This window comes from Dreissena polymorpha, chromosome 2 (genome assembly GCF_020536995.1).
Source record: "Dreissena polymorpha isolate Duluth1 chromosome 2, UMN_Dpol_1.0, whole genome shotgun sequence".
NCBI classification, from domain to species: domain Eukaryota; kingdom Metazoa; phylum Mollusca; class Bivalvia; order Myida; family Dreissenidae; genus Dreissena; species Dreissena polymorpha.
The window spans coordinates 12,815,853-12,840,726 of NC_068356.1; the positions used below are offsets into that span (position 1 = coordinate 12,815,853).

Consider the following 24,874-nt stretch of genomic DNA (forward strand, 5'->3'; position numbering starts at 1 on the left):
ATTGATTGACCATCCGATAATTGCAGTTTTTTTCGCAGACGGCATGGTTAAAGAAAGTCCGCAAAAATAATTAAAGAAAAACAAAATAGATCAAAGGTCTATTAATTACGTAGATCCACTATTATCAGTCCAGCGAGTTTGTCAGTTTGTTAATCCACTGATAATTACGAGTATTAAACACCCGTCTGATATAAACTGGAATCACAATCATTTTTATATTAACAAGTCATAATACTACACATAAACATCAGAGCTCCAGATAAGGATTCATGAAATTAGTATCGGTACTGCCACTGACAGAAAGAAAAGGAGTAACGCTGAAAAGCAATTAGTACCTTTGCTACCATAGCCAAAAATACAGGTAGTACTGTACTACCTGTGTTCTTGGATATTGAAAGGCGTATAACTGACTTTACAGAAACATTTGCAGCAATTATGATAAATATATTTAGCTTCTTAAACAGTTACTTTATTAGGTTTTCCATTCTGAATTATGATGCAAATACAACTACACATTAAAACTCATGACTAATACTATTTCCTCATTGTTCTTGACAAAAAAACACAAGCCAACTAGTAAGCTAAGTAAATGAACACTTATGTCACTGTCTCATCCGTTTCCCATCGTGTTTTCTAACGGTTTTAGCCACCGATGCAATCAAATCGTTCAATATCGGGGCGAGTCTTTTTCTAAGTTTACAGATTGAATGTCAAGATGGTTAGACAACACCGTATGTAGCCATTATATGACATCAAAGTGTTGTTTTGAAACGCTTTTGGCTAAGCCTGCCTTCCATTGCGTGCAGACATATTGTTTTTGACAGGTTTACGAGTTATATGGAATCAATCGACAGAATAGACAATCATACCGGAACCCAGTCTACAACTTCGGTAATTTAAATTACAATTAAATAATTAAATTAAGGTACATGTAACATTTCAAATTCAGTCGTTGATTTGTCGTAATTACTAAGTATGACCAGTGCTCTATGCTCTCAAATAGCGTCACGTGATTAACGCATGTTCAATGGGAGTTCCCCCATCCCACAATTCAATTTGTATATGCATTTGCGTAAAATGGCGGACATTTGCAGCCGTCAATATTGGTCAGACTTTGCTTTTGAAAATAGCAATCGTAATAATACTGGATTATCGGGTCATGGATAGAGTTGGAACATGTACGTATATTAAAATTCTGAAATAAAAGTGGGACTTCAAAATGTATGTCTGGGACGGCCACAATTTTAGGCTTGGAAGTCAGGATTTCCAACTTTTAAAAGCTAACGGAAGCGCTGCCGATAGTCGGCGTTTTTCCTTTCCATAATTGTTTCCCCTTAAAATACAATTTCGCCTCCAAGAATATCATTTTTCCCAAAAACATAATATTTTCCCCTCAGAGAAATCTTTTTTTAGCTCGTCTATTTTTTGAAAAAAATTATGAGCTATTGTCATCACCTTGGTGTCGGCGTCGGCGTCCGGTTAAGTTTTGCGTTTAGGTACACTTTTCTCATAAAGTATCAATGCTATTGTATTCAAACTTGGTACACCTAATTACTATCATAAGGGGACTGGACAGGCAAAGTTAGATAATTCTGGCTTGCATTTTGACAGAATTATGTGCCCTTTTTATACTTAGAAAATTGAAAAATTTGGTTAAGTTTTGTGTTTAGGTCCATTTTATTCGTTAAGTATCAAAGGTTTTGCTTTCATACTTGCAACACTTACTACCTATCATAAGGGGACTGTGCAGGCAAAGTTATGTAACTCTGACTGGCATTTTGACAGAATTATGTGCCCTTTTTATACTTAGAAAATTGAAAATTTGGTTAAGTTTTGTGTTTAGGTCCATTTTTTTCCTAAAGAATCAAAGCCATTGCTTTCATACTTGCAACACTTCCTACCAATCGTTAGGGGACTGTGCAGGCAAAGTTATGTAACTCTGACTGGCATTTTGACAGAATTATGTGCCCTTTTTATACTTAGAAAATTGAAAATTTTGTTAAGTTTTGTGTTTAGGTCCACTTTTTTCCTAAAGTATCAAAGCCATTGCTTTCATACTTGCAACACTTACTAACTATCGTAAGGGGACTGTGCAGGCAAAGTTATGTAACTCTGACTGGCATTTTGACAAAATTATGGGCCCTTTATACATGTACTTTAAAATTTGGTTAAGTTTTTGTGTTTTGGTCCACTTTACCCCTAAAGTATCATAGATATTGCTTTCATACTTGGAACACTTGCAAACTATCATAAGGGGACAGTAAAGGACAAGTTGCATAACTCTGGTTGTCATTTTTACCGAATTATGGCCCTTTTATGACTTAGTAACTTTGAATATATGGTTACATTTTGTGTTTAGATTCACTTTACATCTAAAGTATCAAGGCTATTGCTTTTAAACTTTAAATACTTTCATGCTATCATGGGGGTACTGTACCTGGCAAGTTGAATTTTACCTTGACCTTTGAATGACCTTGACTCTCAAGGTCAAATAATTAAATTTTGCTAAATTTGCCATAACTTAGGGTAGGGTGGCATATAGCAGTTGAACTGTCTGTCAGTTTGTCAGTCAGTCTGTCTGTCAGTCCGCAAAAAAACTTTAACATTGGCCATAACTTTTTCACTTTTTACTTTTTAAGATAGCAACTTGATATTTGGCATGCATGTGTATCTCATGGAGCTGCACATTTTGAGTGGTGAAAGGTCAAGGTCATCCTTCAAGGTCAAATGTCAAATTTATGGCGTCTGTCCGTCTGAAAACTTTAACATTGGCCATAACTTTTTCAATATTGAAGATAGCAACTTGATATTTGGCATGCATGTGTATCTCAGGGAACTGCACATTTTGAGCTGTGAAAGGTCAAGGTCATTCTTTAAGGTCAAATGTCAAATTTATGGCGTCTGTCCGTCCAAAAACTAACATTGGCCATAACTTTTTCAATATTGAAGATAGCAACTTGATATTTGGCATGCATGTGTATCTCATGGAGCTGAACATTTTGAGTGGTGAAAGGTGAAGGTGAAGGTCAGCCTTCTAGGTCAAATGTCAAATATATGGCGTCTGTCCGTCTGAAAACTTTAATATTGGCCATAACTTTTTAGCTCACCTGAGCACAGTTTTTGTGATCGCCTTTTGTCCGTCGTGCGTTGTCCGTTGTGCGACATTGCTTTGTTCACTCTCTAGAGGCCACATTTATTGTCCAATCTTCATGAAATTTGGTCAGAAGATTGGTTTCAATGATATCTTGGATGAGTTTGAAAATGGTTACGTTTGCTTGAAAAACATGGCTGCCAAGAGGAGGGGCATTTTTCCTTATATGGCTATATATGGCTAGTAACATCTTGTTAACACTCTAGAGGCCACATTTATTGTCTGATCTTCATGAAACTTGGTCAGAAGATTCATCCCAATAATATCTTGGACAAATTTGAAAATGATGCCGGTTGGTTTAAAAACATGGCCGCCAGGGGACGCGGCATTTTTCCTTATATGGCTTTAGTAAAACCTTGTTAACACTCTAGAGGCCACATTTATTTCTAGATCTTCATGAAATTTGGTCAGAATATTGGTTTCAGTGATATCTTGGATGAGTTCGAAAATGGTTTTGGTTGCTTTAAAAACATGGCCACCAGGGGCGGGGCATTTTTCTTTATATGGCGATACATGTATATAGCTATAGTAAAACCTTGTTAACACTTTAGAGGCCACATTTATTGTCCAATCTTCATCAAATTTGGTTTGAAAATAATTATGTTTGCTTGAAAAAAAATGGCTTCCAAGGGGCGGGCCATTTTTCCTAATATGGCTTTAGTAAAATCTTGTTAACACTCTAGAGGCCACATTTACTGTCCGATCTTCATGAAACTTGGTCAGAAGATTCATCCCGATAATATCTTGGATGAGTTCAAAAATGATGCCGGTTGGTTGAAAAACATGGCTGCCAGAGGGCGGGGCATTTTTCCTTATATGGCTAGAGGCCACATTTATTGTCCAATCTTGATGAAATATGGTGAGAAGATTTGTCTTAATGATATCTTGGATGAGTTCGAAAATGGTTACGTTTGCTTGAATAACATGGCTGCCAAGGGGTGGGGCATTTTTCCTTATATGGCTATATAAGGCTATAGTAAAATCTTGTTAACACTCTAGAGGCCACATTTATTGTCCGATCTTCATGAAACTAGGTCAGAAGATTCATCCCAATAATATCTTGGACGAGTTCAAAAATGATGCCAGTTGGTTGAAAAACATGGCCACCACAGGGGCGGGGCTATTTTTCTTATATGGCTATAGTAAAACCTTGTTAACACTCTAGAGGTCACATTTATTTTCCAATCATCATGAAACTTGGTCAGAAGATTTGTCCCAATGATGTCTTGGATGAGTTCGAAAATGGTTTTGGTTGCTTTTAAAACCTAGCCACCAGGGGCGGGTCATTTTTCCTTATTTGGCTATATATGGCTATATAAGTAAACCCTTGTAAACACTCTAGAGGCCACATTTATTGTCCAATGTTCATGAAATTTGGTCAGAAGATTGGTCTCAATGATATCTTGGATGAGTTAAAAAATGATTATGTTTGCTTGAAAAAAATGGCTTCCAAGGGGCGGGGCATTTTTCCTTATATGGCTATAGTAAAATCTTGTTCACTCTCTAGAGGCCACATTTACTGTCCGATCTTCATGAAACTTGGTCAGAAGAATTATCCCGATAATATCTTGGATGAGTTAAAAAATGATGCCAGTTGGTTGAAAAACATGGCTGCCAGGGGGCGGGACTTTTTTCCTTATATGGCTATAGTAAAACCTTGTTAACACTCTAGAGGCCACATTTATTTTCTGATCTTCGTGAAACTTGGTCATAAGATTTGTCCCAATAATATCTTGTTATCTCAGGTGAGCGACGTTGGGCCTTTCAGGCCCTCTTGTTTAACATTGAAGATAGCAACTTGATATTTGGCATGCATGTGTATCTCATGAAGCTGCTCATTTTTAGTGGTGGAAGTTTAAAGTCAAGGTCATCCTTCAAGGTCATCCTTCAAGGTCAAAAATAAAATAAAATTCAAAGCGGCGTTCTCATGAAGCTGCACATTTTGAGTGGTGGAAGTTCAAGGTCATCCTTCAAGGTAAAGGTCATCCTTCAGGGCTAGAATTAAACTTTTTTTTCTACTTGCAAATCACTATGGTTTAGCGTTCACAATGTGGCTTTAAACTTAACTCGCAATGGGTATTTTTCACTCGCATTTTGCGAGTGTGCGAGTGTTTATTTCGAGCCCTGCATCCTTCAAGGTCAAAGGTCAAAAAACATAAAAATTTAAAGCGGCATTATCATGAAGCTGCACATTTTGAGTGGTGGAAGGTCAAGGTCATTCTTCAAGGTCAAGGTCATCCTTCAAGGTCAAAGGTCAAAAAAAAATAAATCTACGCGGCGTTATCATAAAGCTGCACATTTTTAGTGGTGTAGGTTCAAGGTCAAAGTCATCCTTCAAGGTCAAGGTCATCCTTCAAGGTCAAAAGTCAAACAAAATATTTAAAAAAATCAAAGCGGCGTTATCATGAAGCTGCACATTTTGAGTGATGGAAGTTCAAGGTAAAGGTCATCCTTCAAGGTAAAAAAATAAAATAAAATAATATTCAAAGCGGCGTTCTCATGAAGCTGCACATTTTGAGTGGTGGAAGTTCAAGGTCAAGGTCATCCTTCAAGGTCAAAGGTCAAAAATAAAATAACTCAAAGAAGACTGATTTTATCAGGCTGTCAAGCGGTCATACTTTTTCCTACTATTTCCTACTTTTTCATCATGATCCTACTTTTTCCTATATTTTTACCAAATCTTCCTACTATTCCTACTTTTTCATTTTCAATGGAGAATTATTTTTTTTTTAGAGTTTATTTAGTAAACTTGCAGGATGAATGAATCTATGGCATGACTGTATCCCTGTTAAGGTGCATTTATCTAGATGAGACCTGACAACCCATGCTGACTGTCTGCCTTCACCTCTTCAGGAAGCATAAATAAATATTTATAATGTAACTTTTGAAATTATTGACAAAAGTTTTATTTAAAGTAACAATAGTGCCTTGTTTACTTCCTTAGCATTTGTACACTGCAGACTTCACTACCTTACACAGTTCCCAGTGATGCAAGAGCTGAGGGAACCCATTGTTTAATCCAGTTTTATTTTGTTTCCATTGACAACAATTTGACCAAACCTTATGCATGTTTACATGATATTGCTGTTTGGAATGTAGAGATATAGAGATACATGTATTGTATGAGTGGTTATGTAATATGGAATTTATTACACAAGTTATTTGAAAAAGATAAAACTGATGCTTTGCCGAGTTTTCATCATTTACAAATATAATGTAATAAATTCCGTATTACATGACAACAGATATGATGTTCTATTGATATCAAAGGTACATCATGTGTAGTAATTAATGATAAATGCACAGAGCCTAAATGCCCTGATACATTTGTATGCTCCCGGTAGGGTGGCATATAGCAGTTGTACTGTCAGTCAGTTTGTCTGTCTGTCTATCTGTCTGTCTATCTGTCTGTCTGACTTTTGTCTGTCTGTCTGTGTGTCCGTCCGAAAACTTTTACATGGGCCATAACTTTTGCAATATTGAAGATAGCAACTTGATATTTGGAATGCATGTGTATCTCATGATGAAGCTGCACATTTTGAGTGGTGAAAGGTCAAGGTCATCCTACAAGGTCAAAAGTAAAAAAATACAATCCAAGGGAAGTTATACGCTTTAAAAGAGTGATAATTTCTAAACCTGCCAAATGATATTTTGAAATTTTATTTCAAAGCGGCGCAATAGTGGGCATTGTGTTTCTGACAAACACATCTCTTGTCTAATGATGCCATAGCTAGTGAGGTAACTTCAAGGTGTTACAGCGTAGTATTAAAAATATTAAACGGCATTATTACACTCCCGCAACATCATCAATAATGTAAAAACCATTATTTGAAACTGAAATAAACAATGTAGTGCAACTGTTTCATTGCTCTATCAATGATGTCATAAAAGATGTCAGGTGATAAGGTCCTATCTCCAGTTGCATAATGTGCTCTGCAATGACCAGTCATTTTGAATGTAACTTAAGTCATTATAACTGCACCCTATTGTCAATTTAAAGGTTTCAAAATGTAGCTATAGCAGAGCATTGACATTGCTTTATATACTAGTATTAATCTTGGAAAACAAGTTGGTGTATCACTAAATAAATTTTGTCTTCTGCTTAAGGATATAACATGCATACCAGTAGTATATTACCATTTTTATATCCATACACAGAAGACATCTAACCACTTATTTGATGATACACCAAAATGAACAGCATCTAATTATACTTCTTTAACAGGGTAGCTTTGCTTGAAACTTAATTATCATAGATACACTATAAGTGCTAAAATGCCTAGTGGGAGAACAAAGTTTAACCCTTCATGGATGGGGAAGTATGACAACAGTGGAAAAACACTTGTATCCTGGTGCAAGAGAGATACCGTGGTGCAAGAGAGATACCGGCAATTAGTTTGCAGGATAGTGTACTGTCTGATTGAAGTCCATCTTGTGTAGTACATGTAATTCTGGTGCTAATCAACTGATAAGTCATGCAGATGGACAACAACACAAGGAAAACATGAAATACATGCATGATAATTCAGAAATACATGCATGATAATTCACAAAAGCGTTTGTTTGGAAGTGCTACAAAGCCAAGCAGCTCTCAGTGGGGGTGGGGATAAATCTATCTGTATGCAAGTACATCCATCACACAAGGAACAGGTACAAAAGGCTGAAATCCTCTGGGCCCTTAAGGTAGCTTCAAGAGGGAATCCATACAGAACATGTGATGGCACTCCTGCTCTGTTTCAAGCTATGTTTCCTGGACCTGTGTCTAAAAAAATTGTATTATGTATTCCTACTTTTGAGGGAAAAGTTCCTACTTTTTCCTACTTTTTTCCTACTTTTTTTGCAAAAGTAGTTCCTATTTTTTCCTACTTTTTGAAAAGAGGTCACTTGACAGCCTGATTTTATTGTACAATCTTCATGAAATTTGGTCCGATCATTTGTTTCCTAGATACGACGGTTTAATTCGAAAATGGTTTCGGATCCGTAAAAAACATGGCCGCCAGGGGTGGTCATTCTCCTTATAATTACATAGTAAATAAAAGCTTGGGAACACTCTAGAAGTCACATTTTTTGCCTAATCATCATGAAATTTGGTCAAACATCGGTTTTGTGGATATCTCGGCGAGTTCGAAAATGGTCGTGGTCATTTGAAAAACATGGCCGCCAGGGGGTAGGGCAGTTTTCTCTATAGGTATATAGTGAAAACATGTGAACAGTCTAGGAGACACATTTTTGCCCATTCTTCATGAAATTAGGTCAGAACATTTTTTTCCTGGATACGACGGTTTAGTTCGAAAATGGTTTGGATCGGTAAAAAAAAACATGGCCGCCGGGGGGGGGGGGTCTTTTTCCTTATTTTTATATAGTAAAAAAGCTTGTGAACACTGTAGAAGTCACAATTTTTGCTTAATTATCATGAAATTTGGTCACAACATGCGTTATGTGGATATCTCTGATGAGTTTGAGAATGGTCGTGATCAGTGAAAAAACATGGCCGCCAGGGGGTGGGGCAGTTTTCTCTATGATGTATATAGTGAACGCATGTGAACAGTCTAGAAGACACATTTTTTTGCCCGTCAGATTTGTTTTCTGGATACGACGGTTGGGTTCGAAAATTGTTTGGATCGGTAAAAAAAAATATGGCCGCCAGGGGGGTCTTTTTCCTTATATTTATTTATATATAGTAAAAAAAACTTGTGAGCACTCTCACTTTTTTTGTCCAATCATCATGGAACTTGGTCAAAACATTGGTGTTATGGATATCTTGTTATGATATCTATGCCAATTTCCTTTATGGTTACGGTCTGTTGAAAAACATGGCTTTAAATGGCTTTATAGTGTAACCTTGTTTACACTCTACTAAGAAATTACCAATGTAAACGATGAATGAAATGTATGCATATTATGATATGCATGATCTCCATGCAGTCATCTGAATGTTAATTCTGCCGATAAAATATACAGTTAAATTGCCAACATTTTTTTTATTTATTTTTGTTCCTTTCTGAAGAGGATTATTTTGATGATGATTGGTTACGGATGAAGTGCAACAAACATGTTAATGCCATCTGAAAACCCTTTACCCCAAATATTCTCAAAATTTTAGGTAGTAATATTGATTTCACAGAAATTATTAAGGGGAGAAACAACTGTATAATAACTTGAATTGTGTTTGACATCAAATCATGAATACATGGCACTCTTATTTGTCCAATGATCCCATTCACCCACCTGCTTATCAACAACTAATTAATTATCTATTGACTGTTCCGTAATTGTTCTGGTACAGTTGTATTCATTGATGCCTTTTGAAATGGTAATGCGATGTAACAGGCTTGCAGCTTTAATGCCCTTAGTCCCTAGAAATAGGCCCCAGCAGGGAACTCACATCAAAGAAGTTAAGACTGATAATAGTGGAACACACATTGTTATGGCACACAGTTTATGGATGAGGTGGTAGTTTTGGTGTGATTATCAAAGATTTGTGTTTTAAATAGGGTTGATTGTTGTTTTAATTGGAAATATTGCAAGGTGAGTCTGAAAATAGTTCCAGTTTGTTTAAAAGCAAGGCCCTGAGGTGGGAGGCAGATTTCTTTGTATTGCTATAGTGAAACATTGTGAATTCTCTATAAGTCACATTTTAGTCCAATCTTAATAAAAACATGCTGAGAACATATGTTCCTATAATATATTGATTTACTTTGAAAATGGCTCCGGTGCTCCGAAAAGCATGGTTTCCAGGGATGAGCGACTTTCTTCTTGTGAACCTTATGATATTATTTATGTTTCATTTAGTACTTTTATTATTTTGAACTCCACCAAAACAGAATAGTTTAGTTCCTTCGGGTCTCAGTTGAGCGCCTTAGGGCCCATTACCCTCTTGTTTCAATTGGGAGTCGGACTGGGGCCGAATACCTCACCCTTTTTAACAACAAAAAACTGAAAGGCAAAGAGCCTCGCTCTTTCTCTACAACAACAGCCAATACACACTATGGGTGCCAGATTTAATTTTTGATGCGCTGATTTTAAGCTTGGCGTTTTCGGAGAAAACCCAAGTATTATCATAGCCAGCTCGTCGTGTCGTATGACGTCCGCTGTGTGACGTCAGCCGTCCGCGTCTTGCTAGAGCCTTAACATTGCGTTGAGGTTTTGAACATTGGCTCTAAAATCAAATTGCTTCCACCTACAACTTTGAAACTTCATATGTAGATGCACCTTGATGAGTTCTACACGCCACACCCATTTTGGGGTCACTAGGTCAAAGGTTAAGGTCACTGTGACCTTTAATTTTTTAACCAGGTTTTCCGAAGGAAAAAACTGGTTATTAGATTTGCGAATGCGGGCGGGCTGGCGGGCTGGCTGGCGGGCGGGCGGAACAAGCTTGTCCGGGCCATAACTATGTTGTTCATTGTCAGATTTTAAAATCATTTGGCACATTTGTTCACCATCATTGGACGGTGTGTCACGCGAAATAATTACGTCGATATCTCCAAGGTCAAGGTCACACTTTGAGTTCAAAGGTCAAAAATGGCCATAAATGAGCTTGTCCTGGCCATAACTATGTCATTCATTGTGGGATTTTAAAATCATTTGGCACATTTGTTCACCATCATGGGACGGTGTGTCGCACGAAAGAATCACGTCAATATCTCCAATGTCAAGGTCGCCATGACTAAAAATAGATTTAAAAAAAAAAAAAAACTTACAAAGGGGGTTAATTTTGTTTGTTCATTTCAAAAGTTCAGTTTGAATTTTCTCCCTTTATCAGATTTTTTTTCACAATGAAAACCTGGTTTTGTGACAATTTTGTCCCTTGTTTTTTTTTAAAATCTGACAAGCTTTAATTTATTCAAAACTGCAACCGTAGCCGAGCGTGGCACCTGTTATGCGGTGCTCTTGTTTTTCTGGAAATCACCATGGCAGACGAAATCAAGTTAAACAATTCGTAAGGAATGATTCATGTATATGCAATTTACAGCATATTTTGTTGATTACCTCATTAAGTGAGTGAAACAATAGTTACAGGGATTTATCACATCGTCTGTGGATGTTTCTATTGAAACTGAAAGTAGATAGAGAAAGAGCGAGGTTTTCGGCCTGCGCGCGCATTTCAATCAGCGAGCGGGGTGACAGCGATTTAATTATGGGTAAGGACGCACTTCCGTTAGTTGAGAAAATGGCAAGTGTCTTACCTTGTCAATATCTATGTACAAAGTCTTACTATCTTCTTTTTAAGAAGACGTTTTGTCGGAAGATTTTTATGACTTAGTATGTGTATGCATTATAATAAAAAAACAGGTAACTAAAAAATAAAAAAAAATAAATAAAAATAAATAAAACATTGCCATCTAGCGCCTATGGTCATTCTCCAAATTCATAAATAGAGAAAAGTTAACGATTTCGGTGATTAAATAATAGTTTGGGGAAAATTCCTGGAGAACATTTTGTTTGGGGAAAATTCCTGGAGAACATTTTGTTCTGATTAGTGCCAATCTGTGAATCATATCAATCACTTTTGTCAAAACATTGCAGTCTACACAATTGGTCCATTGACCTGCTGAGCATGATTTCATCTTTGAGCCTAGAATGACACTCATGAACTCAGTTTTTATGACCCCGAAGGAGGGCATGTAGTGATTGGACCGTCCGTCTGTCCATCACACTTTGCGTTTAGGTTTTGAAAAATGCTCATAACTTCTATGTCACTTCATATAGCAATTTCATATTTGGCATGCATGCGTATATGGACAAGGATTTTCCATACGCACACAAATTTTGACCCCTGTGACCTTTACCTTGAACTTACAGTCCACGTTTAGGTTTCTAAATCTGCGTTTAGGTTTCGAAAAAAGCTCATAACTTCTATCAAGCGTTTATAGGGTGCACCTTGATGAGTTCTACATGCCACACCCATTTTTGGGTCACTAGGTCAAAGGTCAAAACCACTGTGACCTCAAAAAAAATAATCTGACAAGCTTTTGCAGCTGAGTGTGGCACCTGTTATGCGGTGCTCTTGTTTTAAATAATTCTATTTAATAGAATTACTAGTAATACAGTTGAAATAAAGACAGTTTTTTAAAACTTTATTTATAAATAATATGAACATGCAAAATCTGAATATTGATTGTTTGTCCCTGATTGTCCTGGTCATGGTAACCAAAATCTTCTTTACCGAGAACAACTTTAATATCTCATTAGTCATTACATATATATATATATATATATATATATATATATATATATATATCTTGCATTTTCTATAAATAGCAAGACAGAGCAAAATGGTGATTTTATTCCCCGGATCAAAAGATCGGGGGTATTTTGTTTTTGCCTGACTGTCTGTCTGTCATTCATTGTGTGTGTCCCAAAACTTTAACCTTCTTTAAAGTTTGTTTATAACTTTTTTTAAATTGAAGATAGCAACTTGATATTTAGCATGCATGTGTATCTCATGAAGCTGCACATTTTGAGTGGTTAAAGGTAAAGGTCATCCTTAAAGGTCAAAAGAAAATAAATACAATCCAAGAGAAGTAATAAGCTTTAAAAGGGAGATAATTTGTGCAAATGATATACAATATGGAACAGAACTACTTTTCTGGCTGGCGACTTGATTAGTTGCACTTGTGCTACCTCTTAGTCTTGCTTAATCAACGTTATGTTTGCATCCGTTAAGCACAGTTTACACTTTGCTTTATCGGGAGGGCTACCATCTTGAAACCCAAAATACTGCCACACTTTTGATTTTAGCTTCTTAGGCTCATCTGATCATTTCAATTTGTTGGCCACAACTTGTTCAGCCATATTGACGCTTTTTCTGAAAGTAGACCGTAACGCGCTTATTCATTGGATGACTAAAGTAATAAGCAGCCAATCGTGCGCGTCGTAATTACAGGTAAAGATAAAACCTACACCTTCCCGTATCAAATAGTCAGAATGCAGCGAGCTTTACGTATCTATGAATATAAATGTTAAAGAATCAAATCGAATTTGGTAGGTTTGGTATTGTAATCGAATCGACGCATTTCGAACCGATTTTCGATGCATCGGATCGAATCGTTGCAGCTCTAATGTAATGTTATTACTTCTACACTTACAATGTTCTTTCGCCATATCATACCATATACAAATATATTAAACTTCAATTATTGTTAATTTGGTGTTGAACTCCATTATGCTAATTGGGCCACATCATGCAAAAAGGGTCATATGCCTTAAGCACAAGTCTCACTATTGCCAGTAGAGCCCCGGTCCATCCCGGTTTGCTAACGCCGGTTGACTGGCGTTAACGGGGATTATTCGTGAACATTTTTATGCTCCCCATAAAAATTTGGGGGGGAGCATAGAGTTGCCGCTTCGTCTGTCAGTCCGTCCGTCAGTGTGTCCGTTCGTGTGTCCGTCCGTGCACAATTTTTGTCCGGGTTTTTTTTCTGCAACTAATGACCAGAATTCAATGAAACTTTATGGGAAGCTTCACTACCAAGAGGAGATGTGCATATTATCAGCGGGTTCTGGTCGGATGATTTTTCGCAGAGTTATGGCCCTTTGAAATTTTCCATTAACTGTACATATAGTGCAATTTTTGTCCTGGCTATTTCTCAGCAACTAATGACCGGAATTCAATGAAACTTTATGGGAAGCTTCACTACCAAGAGGAGATGTGCATACTATCAGCGGGTTCTGGTCGGATGATTTTTCACAGAGTTATGGCCCTTTGAAATTTTATTTAAAAAAATCTTGTCCCCCCAATTACTGTGCCCTCAAGACGTTTCCTTTTATCTTAATATATAGTGCAAAATTGTGACAAAAAAAACTTTGGGGAGCATCACCTGTCTCCGAAGGTTTCTTGTTTAACGCGGTCACACTATTTCCCGGTGCCACCCCGGTGGAAGTCGGTCAACAGCCCGGAATCAAGGTCAAGTCTGGACTGGCTATGGTTTATGCTGGTAAAGCCCCGGTTTTCGCTGGTAATGCCCCGGTTGATCCCCAGTGAAAGTGTCCTGGCAGAGCCTTGGTATACAGTAACTCACCGGCACTCAACGGGGCTATACCGGCATCAGACCCCGCAGAGCTATGGCAACGCCCAGGTCGTTGCCGGTAATGCCCTGGTGAATGCCGGCAGAGCGCTGGTTTACTTATGTACAGTAGCTATACCGGTACTCTGCCGGCATTCACCGGGGTTCCACCGGGGCGCCGTAGCTCTGCCGGGATCTGTATGGGCCCTGGTGGAGCTACGGTGCCGTCCCGGTTGTTCATTGCGGGTGACTCCTGGTTCATCCCAGAGGTATTAAACATTTAAATACTTTCCCCGTGGAGCCCTGGTTGTCACCAGTTGTCACTGGTTCATCCCATCCCGGTAGAGCCCCGGTTAATCCCAGTAGATGCCGGATCACACACCAGGGCTCCGCCTACATCATATTGAGACTGGGCCTTTATGTAGCCAAAATAGCTCAAAACCATCCTGCACATTAGCATAGCATGTACAGGAGTTAACTTTGCTGCTCATGAGACCTTGCAATTGGCAGGCTTTTTCCGCTCCATTTTGGGAAAACGCCACACTGGAATTTTTGGAATTTGGCGTCGTGAAAAATCCCATTTTGGGAAAAAAGGTAATTGCAAAACTGGCTAAATTGGGAAAAATAATTGCATGTAAATAGTGTTTCTTATATTTCAAAGAAGCTGTTAACTGGTAAGTAATGGCTATTTTGAAATCATATTATAAAAATTTTACAAAATATTCTGAATATTTGTGATATGTGCACATTACCGTGCCTATGTTAATAAAATATAAACAAACACAGCGCTAGTGTTAAAAATTTCTTAACCACAATGTCAAAGTAACAAGACAATAACAATTACATATGTGGCATCAGCTTCAGAATCGGAGGTCTTTAAGTTCTCACAAACTAATTCTCCTCTCTTTCATGTTTCGGAATTTGTTGCAGAGGAGTTCAAGATCTTCATTTTGAAAGGTTTCTGGCCCTTCCAAAGCAATCATCATCAGTGACGATAGTTTGGTTTGCATGAATCTGCTCCTCTCTGTGTCAGTCAGTCCTGGTGGGAGCTCAGGGTTACTTCTGTTTGATGTATCAAGTCTGTTACACAACACATTTTAAAGATTAGGCCTTAAACCACTTAATTTTATACTGTAGGATGAACCTGAATGATCATGAGGGTTGGGTCTTAAAGGTGCAACGATCAATTATCTATGATGATTTATGCATGTAGACAAAGTTTTCCACCACAACTAATAGACTTTCCTGATGCGAAGTTGATCTTATCGGGACAATGTGATATTTATGAACATTGGGTGCATCTGCCACAGTGTACACATGTTAAAATGCTCAGAAGAGGAAGCCCCATTAGGTGCATGCATTGTCCAGAGGACTACATGTAGCATTATGACTGTTGTGCAGTTCAAATGATTGTTAAACTACTTATGTTCATTTTAAATCAAATTTAATCTTAAATAATTAATGTTTCTATTACAAAGTTGAGCTTCGGTGCAGATATCATGTTTTAACTGTGATTTAGTGACCTAAAGCCTGTTGACGTACTGCGAGAATATGAATATGGCGTCGTACACATCAGTGAACAGTATGGTGTATTAACTGCTTGACACGAAATAAAACATTATTTATATGAATAAAAATTTGATGGATATCAGCGGAAAAGTAGTTTATCATCGCAAAGAAGTCCATAATTTATAAATTAAGTATTTATTTCAACTTTCATTTTTATTTGTACGTTAAGTACCGCGAGAATACAGATGACCAGTATACTGTTGTGAGACGCCATGACGAAAAATGGTTACCTGCACATAAACGTGCGCACAGTATTGATCTATATAAAGCCAGGCTCAAAACTCGCGGGGTTTATGCAATGTTTAGTTTGCGGATTAAGGTACCGTTATTTTGCGCGTTTTTAGCAGCCGAAAAAAAATCAAGTTTGTGATCGTTGGAAGTTCGAATTGGATTTTTTTTTTTCAATTGGGAAAAAACAACCTGATTTGAATTGGGAATGGGGCCGATATTCGGACCCGTGGCTACGGGCGGAAAAAGCTTGATTGATTCTTTAATACACTAGGTATTTCCATACCAGTCAATGTGCAGGCTGGTCTGGAGCGATGCTGGTTTCAAAAGGCATAATACCGAATTATCATTGACATGTTTATTTTATTTACAGAAATGGATTGTTTCACTGCCGCTATTTCACTGATCAGCCCAGTGATGCACCCAGAAGGCCAAAACGGCCTGCCAACGCATATTTCCTTTTCAAGAAAAAGATGACACCAGAAGTGATGAAACAATATCCAGGTTACATAATACAATTAAACTACTTATTACTTTTAATATGATGACATAAAAAATGCAACAATTGTTTTCCTTCTTTATTCAGTACTGGAAAATGGTACTTTCTCAATTAGAAAAAAAATACACATTTCCCAATTGATTAAAAAAAAATCCCAAATGGGTACGGATACAATTGCAACATTTAGTTAGTTTCCCTATGCACCTCTAGATCTTGAACATAAGTAAAGAAAAAATTGACAACATAGTTATTAATTTTAAAGTATTTGGGAGCCAACAATCAAATACACCAATTTCCCAATATGAAGACTTCACAACACCAATTTTTCCGATTTTAATTAGCCGGATTTTTTTCGAAAAAATCTCGGCTTATAGATTGATGTTGTCGGGCGGGCGGGGTGGCGGCGTGCTCGAAAATGTTAAAGTTCTTATTTCATGGTATAACTTTGGTATGCTTGGTCCTAGAGTCTTCAAACTTGACATGAAGGTTGGCCAGGATTAATAGATGACCACTGGTCATTTCAAGGTCATTCATTTGAAGGTCAAGGTCACTGTGACCTTCAATATAAAAAATGTTAAAGTTGTTATAACTTTGGTATGCTTGGACCTAGAGTCTTGAAACTTGACATGAAGGTTGGCCATAACTAGTTAGTAACCACTGGACATTTCAAGGTCATTCATTTGAAGGTCAAGGTCACTGTGACCTTGAATGTAAAAATGTTAAAGTTGTTATAACTTTGGTATGCTTGGACCTAGAGTCTTGAAACTTGACATGAAGGTTGGCCAGAACTAGTAAGTAACCACTGGACATTTCAAGGTCATTCATTTGAAGGTCAAGGTCACTGTGACCTTGAATGTAAAAATGTTAAAGTTCTTATTTCATGTTATAACTTTGGTATGCTTGTACCTAGAGTCTTCAAACTTGAAATAAAGATTGGCCAGTACTAGAAGATGACCACTGGTCATTTCAATGTCATTCATTTGAAGGTCAAGGTCACTGTGACCTTAAATGTTAAAATGTTAAAATTGTTATAACTTTGGTATGCTTGGACATAGAGTCTTCAAACTTGACATGAAGGTTTGCAAGCACACTTAGATGACCACTGGTCATTTCAAGGTCATTCATTCTAAGGTCAAGGTCACTGTGACCTTGAATGTAAAAATGTTAAAGTTCTTATAACTTTGGTAGGTTTTGATAATGAAATTGATGGAAACTTCAAACAATATGTTACTAATTTGCTAATAAAAAAATTGAGATCAAACTTTCCTAATTGTCAATTCAAGTTCATATTTGTGACCTTAAATGTTATTGTTGTTCATGTATATGCATGCATTCAAAACATAACACAAGGTTTGCTCATGCCTTGAAAAGTACTTACATTTCATTTTGACCTTTGAACAATATTTCAGTAATTTAAGTATTGCATTGACAAAAACACGAAAGGTACTTTCCTGTCATTTAAATCAAAAATCCGGCTTCAATGCGGTCATCTCCGACCGCGGAACTCTTGTTTTCAATTGAGCTGGTACGGTACCGGTACTTTTCCCCATTTGGCCCAAAAAAACTGAAATTATACCATCATCATACTGAACAAAAGTCAATCATATTAAGATATAAATGAATGAGTTTTTTTAATCCTAAATAATTCTTAATTCGTATACTTTGGTCATCTTAAAATTATCTCTGTCAATGCTGTTTTGTTTTTTATTCCCTCGGATCGAATGATCGGGGTTATATTGTTTTTGGCCTGTCTGTCTGTCATTGTATGTGTCTGTGTGTCATTGTATGTGTCACAAAACTTTAACCATGGTCATAACTTTTGCAATATTGATGATAGCAACTTGATATTTGGCATGCATGTGTATCTCATGGATCTCATGGAGCTGCACATTTTGAGTGGTGAAAGGTCAGATCATCCTTCAAGGTCAAAGATAAAAATTCAAAGCGGTGCGTTAGGGGACATTGTGTTTCTGACAAACACATCTCTTGTTTCAATTTGTGTAATTGTTGTGACCATGAATGGTCTCTGGCAAAGGGCCCCAGGCTTTTTTTATGAAGATCAAAAAAGGGCATTGTTATTGTAGATTACTTAAATACATTGACTGAAGATATTCATAGATATGATAATATGGTATATTCCTTTTAACTTTTGTTTTAGTCTCTAATTATTGCCTTTCGTCTATAAGGTATAGTCTGCCTTGTGTGTCTGTTGTTAGCATGCACAAAATAATGTATTAGAATCAAGGGCTGTACAGGTTCTCCATTCATATTTATGCCCCCCTTCAAAGAAGAGGGGTTATATTGTTTTGTCGGTTGGTCAGTCCGTACATCGGTTTGTCCATCGGTCCGTCCACCGAATGGTTTACGGATGATAACTCAAGATCGCTTACGCCTAGGATCATAAAACTTCATAGGTAAATTGATCATGACTGGCAGATGACCCCTATAGATTTTCAGGTCACTAGGTCAAAGGTCAAGGTCACAGAGACTTGAAACAGTAAAACGGTTTCCGGATGATAACTCAAGGATGCTTAAGCCTAGGATCATGAAACTTCATAGGTACATTGATCATGACTGGCAGATGACCCCTATTGATTTTGTTACTAGGTCAAAGGTCAAGGTCACAGTGACTTAAAACAGTAAAATGGTTTCCAGATGATAACTCAAGAATGCTTACGCTTAGGATCATGAAACTTTATAGGAACATTTATCATGACTGGCAGATGACCCCTATTGATTTTCAGGTCACTAGGTCAAAGGTCATGGTCACAGTGACTCGAAACAGTAAAATGATTTCCGGATGATAACTCAAGAATGCTTACGCCTAGGATAATGAAACTTCATAGGTACATTGATAATGACTGGCAGATGACCCCTAATGATGTTCAGGTCACTAGGTCAAAGGTCAAGGTCACAGTGACTCGAAATAGTAAAATGGTTTCTGGATGATAACTCAAGAATGCTTACGCCTATGATCATGAAACTTCATAGGTACATTGATCATGACTGGCAGATGACCCCTATTAATTTTCAGGTCACTAGGTCAAAGGTCAAGGTCACAGTGACTCAAAACAGTAAAATGGTTTCCTGATGATAACTCAAGAATAATTAGGCCTAGGATCATGAAACTTCATAGGTAAATTGATCATGACTGGCAGATGACCCCTATTTATTTTCAGGTCACTAGGTCAAAGGTCAAGGTGACAGTGACAAAAACATATTCACACAATGGCTGCCACTACAACTGACAGCCCATATTTCATTCATTGTATGTGTGTGTCCAAAAACTTAAACCTTGGTTAAAGTATGACAACTTTTGCAATATTGATGGTAGAAACTTCATGTTTGGCATGCATGTGTATCTCACTGAGCTGCACATTTTGAGTGGAGAAAAGTCAAGGTCAATGTCATCCTTCAAGGTCAAAGGTCAAACATCATTGTATTTTTCTTTCCTAAAACTGTAACCCATTTATGCCTAGTGGACTGTCCCATCCAGCTAAATTAGATCAATTTATGATGACTGGCAGATGGCCCCTATTGATTTTTACGTCACTAGGTCCAAGGTCAAGTTCACAGAGACAAAAAACGTATTCATTGTCTGACAGCCCATATGGGGGGCATGCATGTTTTACAAACAGCCCTTGTTTCATCTAAAGTTTTTGAATTCACTCAGATCATATGTTTCATTTTATTCTATGCCAAATCGGTTATGATTTCGGCAAAATGATTCAGTGTATATAGAAAATAGTCCCAAAATGTCAATTTTAGAAAGAGCAACAGAAAGCACCCAAGTTAACAGATAGTATACCTTAAACTCAACATAAAGCCTCCATGGCATCTTGGACACTGAAATACATTCTGTAACAATGCTGCTTACTGATCTGCTTTTAGAGGCATCAATGATAGACGCAACTAGGAAAGTTGGTGAATTATACAAGCAGTTACCTGAAGAAGAAAAACTGGTTTGTATAAAATATTTTTTAGACCTGATCACAGTTTGCTCTTAAACCTTACAATAGTTTGTGTCCTTCATTTTAGAATGTAATAAATCTGCTCTGTTGCTGCATGTGAATACTAAAGGATTGAGTTATACTATGTTTTAAAGTATAATAGTGCTTAAATGTTATTAAATTGGTTTTACATCTTACCAAAAAATCCGCTCCTTTTTTAACTTCAATGTACTGATAATATTACTTAATACATATTGTGTCTAACCTTTTTTATGCAATCATGGAGTTGGAGGCATTAAGAATAACACTTGTCTGTCTCTATGTTCTGACCTGAATGTGAAGAGTAGAAAGGATATCGAGCTTTAATAAGTTTAGACTGATTAATGGCCCTTTTCTTTTTAGCTCACCTGATGAGCTCAGGTGAGCTTTTGTGACCGGTCTTTGTCTGTCATATGTCCGTCCGGTATAGACTTGTCGGGATGGCGAGTCGCGTTTCTGTGTATGGATTATAAATAATAGACGTAAGACTGTATAAGGTTCATGGTAATGTTACTATATTTCTTCTTGTTCGATCACCAGGCAAAACAACTATAACGTCCACATATAAATATATATTAGGTTCACCCTTTGTTTTTAGTTGTGTTATAGTTACGATTTGTTTCTTATTTTAAGTTTGAGTTGACTATTGCATTTTATTAGAGGATCATATTTTTACTAGATGTTGTCGATGCAGAGTTGGAAATTTGAATGCCCCCGCCTTCTGACGCTCGCCTTTTTATAGACAGTATCAGCCAATCGGGTTGCACGTTACAAAATCCGACCCAATGAAAACAATTGTTACAAAGTGACATTGGGGCTCTAAAATGAATATTTCAGAGAAAATTTAGCTTCTGATGCAAAACTACAATTAATTACAATTTATAATGTGGCGTTGACTTGATATTTAGAAAGAACAATATTAAATGAATAAAATGGCACCACATATGGTTTTAATAGACAAAAATATGATATCAAACGCCGCGTTTCCAAAATAGACAATGACAGCTTCCAAACAAGATGGCGGATGCGAATGACGTTTGACAAGTAAGTTGACATGAGAAAATTGCTAAAAATTGCATTACATACATTTACATCAACAATCTCATTTAGCCATTAGGCTATAAGAAAAACATATTAAATATATATAAAGGGTGACCTTTTTCAGAATCATACTGATTTTAAACATAAGCAAAAACTGCAAAATAACAACACATCAATAAATAATTAAATACAGTTTCAACCTTTCCTCAGTAAATTACTGGTGAATAAAATGACATTTTAACTATTATATTGCATAGGCTATATTAGCCTGACATTGATACTTTGGCAATGGCCAAGTAAACATACAATAAATTATTTGAGTCATAATAATATTGCATTTGCAATATAAACATAGCCTATAATTATTCATTTAACAACTATTAAGTAAAATACAATATGAGATATATATTAGAAATTATTATATGTTTAGAGTTATGGCTTGAGTTCTGTTACAACTAACTTGTTACAGTCCGTCCGTTAACATTTGTTCGTAAACACTCTAGAGGCCACATTTATTGTCCGATCTTCATGTAACTTGGTCAGAAGCTTCGTTCCAATGAAATCTCGGTCGAGTTCGAAACTGGGTCGTGCTGGGTCAAAAAGTAGGTCACTAGGTTAAAAAAAAGAAAAAACTTGTAAGCACTTTTAAAAGTCACATTTCATGCCCAATCTTCATGTAACTTTGTCAAAATGTTTGTCTTAATGATATGTTGGTTGAGTTCAAAAGTGGTTCCAGTCCGTTGAAAAACATGGCCTCCAGTGGGCGGGGCAGTTTTCCTTATTTGGCTATAGAGAAACCTTGTAAACACTCTGGAAGTAAATTTTTTTGCCCAATCATCATGACAGTTGGTCAAAACATTGGTTTTATTGATATGTCGGACGAGTTCGAAAATGGTCCAGATCGGTGAAAAAACATGGCCGCCAGTGGGTGGGGCATTTTTCTCTATATGTATATAGTGAAAACATGTCAACAATCTAGAAGTCACATTTGTGGCCCAATTTTCATGAAATTTTGTCAGGACTTTTTTTGTTTCCTAGATACGTGAGTTAAGTTTGAATATGGTTCCGGTCTGTTGAAAAATATGGTTGCCAGGGGGACGTGGCAGTTTTCCTTATATTTATATAGTAAAAAGGCTTGCAAACAATCATGAATTAAGGTCATGTAACATGAGACATCTCTTCTAAATATTGCATTTAAGAATACAGTGGTTACTCCCCTTTGATTATTATAATGTTTTCATAATAATACAGTGTAGTTGTGATTCATTTATGTGTAAATTGTATTCCAGGTTGGATGTTTTTATGCCCCCTTTAGAAGAAAAGGGGGCATATAGTGATCGGACTGTCTGTCCATCCGTCTGTCTGTCCGTCTTTCCGTCACACTTTGCATTTAGGTTTCCAAAAATGCTCATAACTTCTATGTCCCTTGAGATATAACCTTAATATTTGGTATGCATGTGTATATAGACAAGGCCTTTCCATATGCACACAATTTTTTTACCCCTGTGACCTTGACCTTGAACTTAGGGTCCGCGTTAAGGTTTCAAAATCTGCATTTAGGTTTTGAAAAATGCTCATAACTTCTTTGTTCCTTGAGATATAACCTTCATATTTGGTATGCATGTGTATATGGACAAGGCCTTTCCATACGCGTACATTTTTTTTCCCTGTGACCTTTACCTTGAACTTAGGGTCCGCGTTTAGGTTTAAAAATCTTCGTTTAGGTTTTGAAAAATGCTCATAACTTCTATGTCCCTTGAGATATAACCTTCATATTTGGTATGCATGTGTATATGGACAAGGCCTTACCATGCGCACACAATTTTTTACCCCTGTGACCTTGACGTTAAACTAAGGGTCCGTGTTTAGGTTTCGAAATCTGTGTTTAGGTTTTGAAAAGTGCTCATAACTTCTATGTCCCTTGAGATATAACCTTCATATTTGGTATGCACGTGTATATGGACAAGGCCTTTCCATATGCACACAATTTTTAAACCCTGTGACCTTGAACTTAGGGTGCGCGTTTAGGTTTCGAAATCTGCGTTTAGGTTTCAAAAAATGCTCATAACTTCTATGTCCCTTGAGATATAACCTTCATATTTGGTATGCATATGTATATGGACAAAGCCTTTCCATCTAAATCTGCGTTTAGGTTTCGAAAAATGCTCATAACTTCTATGTCCCTTGAGATATAACCTTCATATTTGGTATGCATGTGTATATGGACAAGGCCTTTCCATACGCACAAAATTGTTTACCCCTGTGACCTTGACCTCGAAATAGGGTCCGGGTTTAGGTTTCAAAATCTGCGTTTAGGTTTCGAAAAATGCTCATAACTTCTATGTCCCTTGAGATATAACCTTCATATTTGGTATGCATGTGTATATGGACAAGGCCTTTCCATACGCACCCATTTTGTTTCCCCAGTGACCTTGACCTTGAACTTAGGGTCCGCGTTTAGGTTTCGAAATCTGCGTTTAGGTTTTAAAAATGCTCATAACTTCTATGTCCCTTGAGATATAACCTTCATATTTGGTATGCATGTGTATATGGACAAGGCCTTTCCTTACGCACATAATTTTTACCCCTGTGACCTTGATCTTGAACTTAGGGTCCGCGTTTAGGTTTCCAAATCTGCGTTTAGGTTTCGAAAAATGCTCATAACTTCTATGTCCCTTGAGATATAACCTTCATATTTGGTATGCATGTGTATATGGACAAGGCCTTACCATATGCACACAATTTTTTACCCCTGTGACCTTTACCTTGAAGTTAGGTTTCGAAATCTGTGTGTAGGTCTCGAAAAATGCTCATAACTTCTATCAAAGCGTGTATAGGGGGCATATTTCATCCTATGGTGACAGCCCTTGTTTTTTTTTGTGACTGGTCTTTGTCCGGTGCGTCCGTCATCATTTGTTCGTAAACACTCTAGAGGCCACATTTATTGTCTGATCTTCATGAAACTTGGTCAGAAGATTTGTCCCAATGAAATCTCGATCGACTTTGAAACTGGGTCATGTTGGGTCAAAAACTAGATCACTAGGTCAAAAAAAAAGAAAAAGCTTGTAAACACTGTAGAAGTCACATTAAATACCCAATCTTCATGTAACTTTGTCTATATGTCTGTGTTAATGATATGTTGGTTGAGTTCAAAAGTGGTTCCAGTCCATTGAAAAACATGGCCGCCAGTGGGCGGGGCAGTTTTCCTTATATGGCTATAGAGAAACCTTGTAAACACTCTAGAAGTCACAATTTTGCCCAATCATCATGAAAGTTAATCAAAACATTGGTTTTATTGATATGTCGGACGAGTTCGAAAATGGTCCAGATCAGTGAAAAAACATGGCCGCCAGTGGGCGGGGCATTTTTCTCTATATGTATATAGTAA

The 24,874-nt window shown here is 37.1% G+C and overlaps 1 protein-coding gene across 6 annotated transcripts in view; it reads left to right on the top strand.

Annotated features, from left to right (window-relative positions):
• LOC127865881 (transcription factor A, mitochondrial-like) overlaps nt 1-24,874 on the top strand; it is a 175,760-nt gene that overhangs the window by 5,233 nt on the left and 145,653 nt on the right. For 4 of the 6 annotated variants that reach the window (XM_052405924.1, XM_052405925.1, XM_052405917.1 and 1 more), the window contains exons 2-3: nt 16,331-16,461; nt 20,348-20,418. The exons of the other annotated variants lie outside the window; for them this stretch is intronic. In XM_052405924.1, coding sequence (XP_052261884.1) covers nt 16,331-16,461; nt 20,348-20,418 — 202 coding nt within the window. The remainder of the gene's footprint in view (nt 1-16,330; nt 16,462-20,347; nt 20,419-24,874) is intronic. 6 annotated transcript variants of the gene reach the window in all.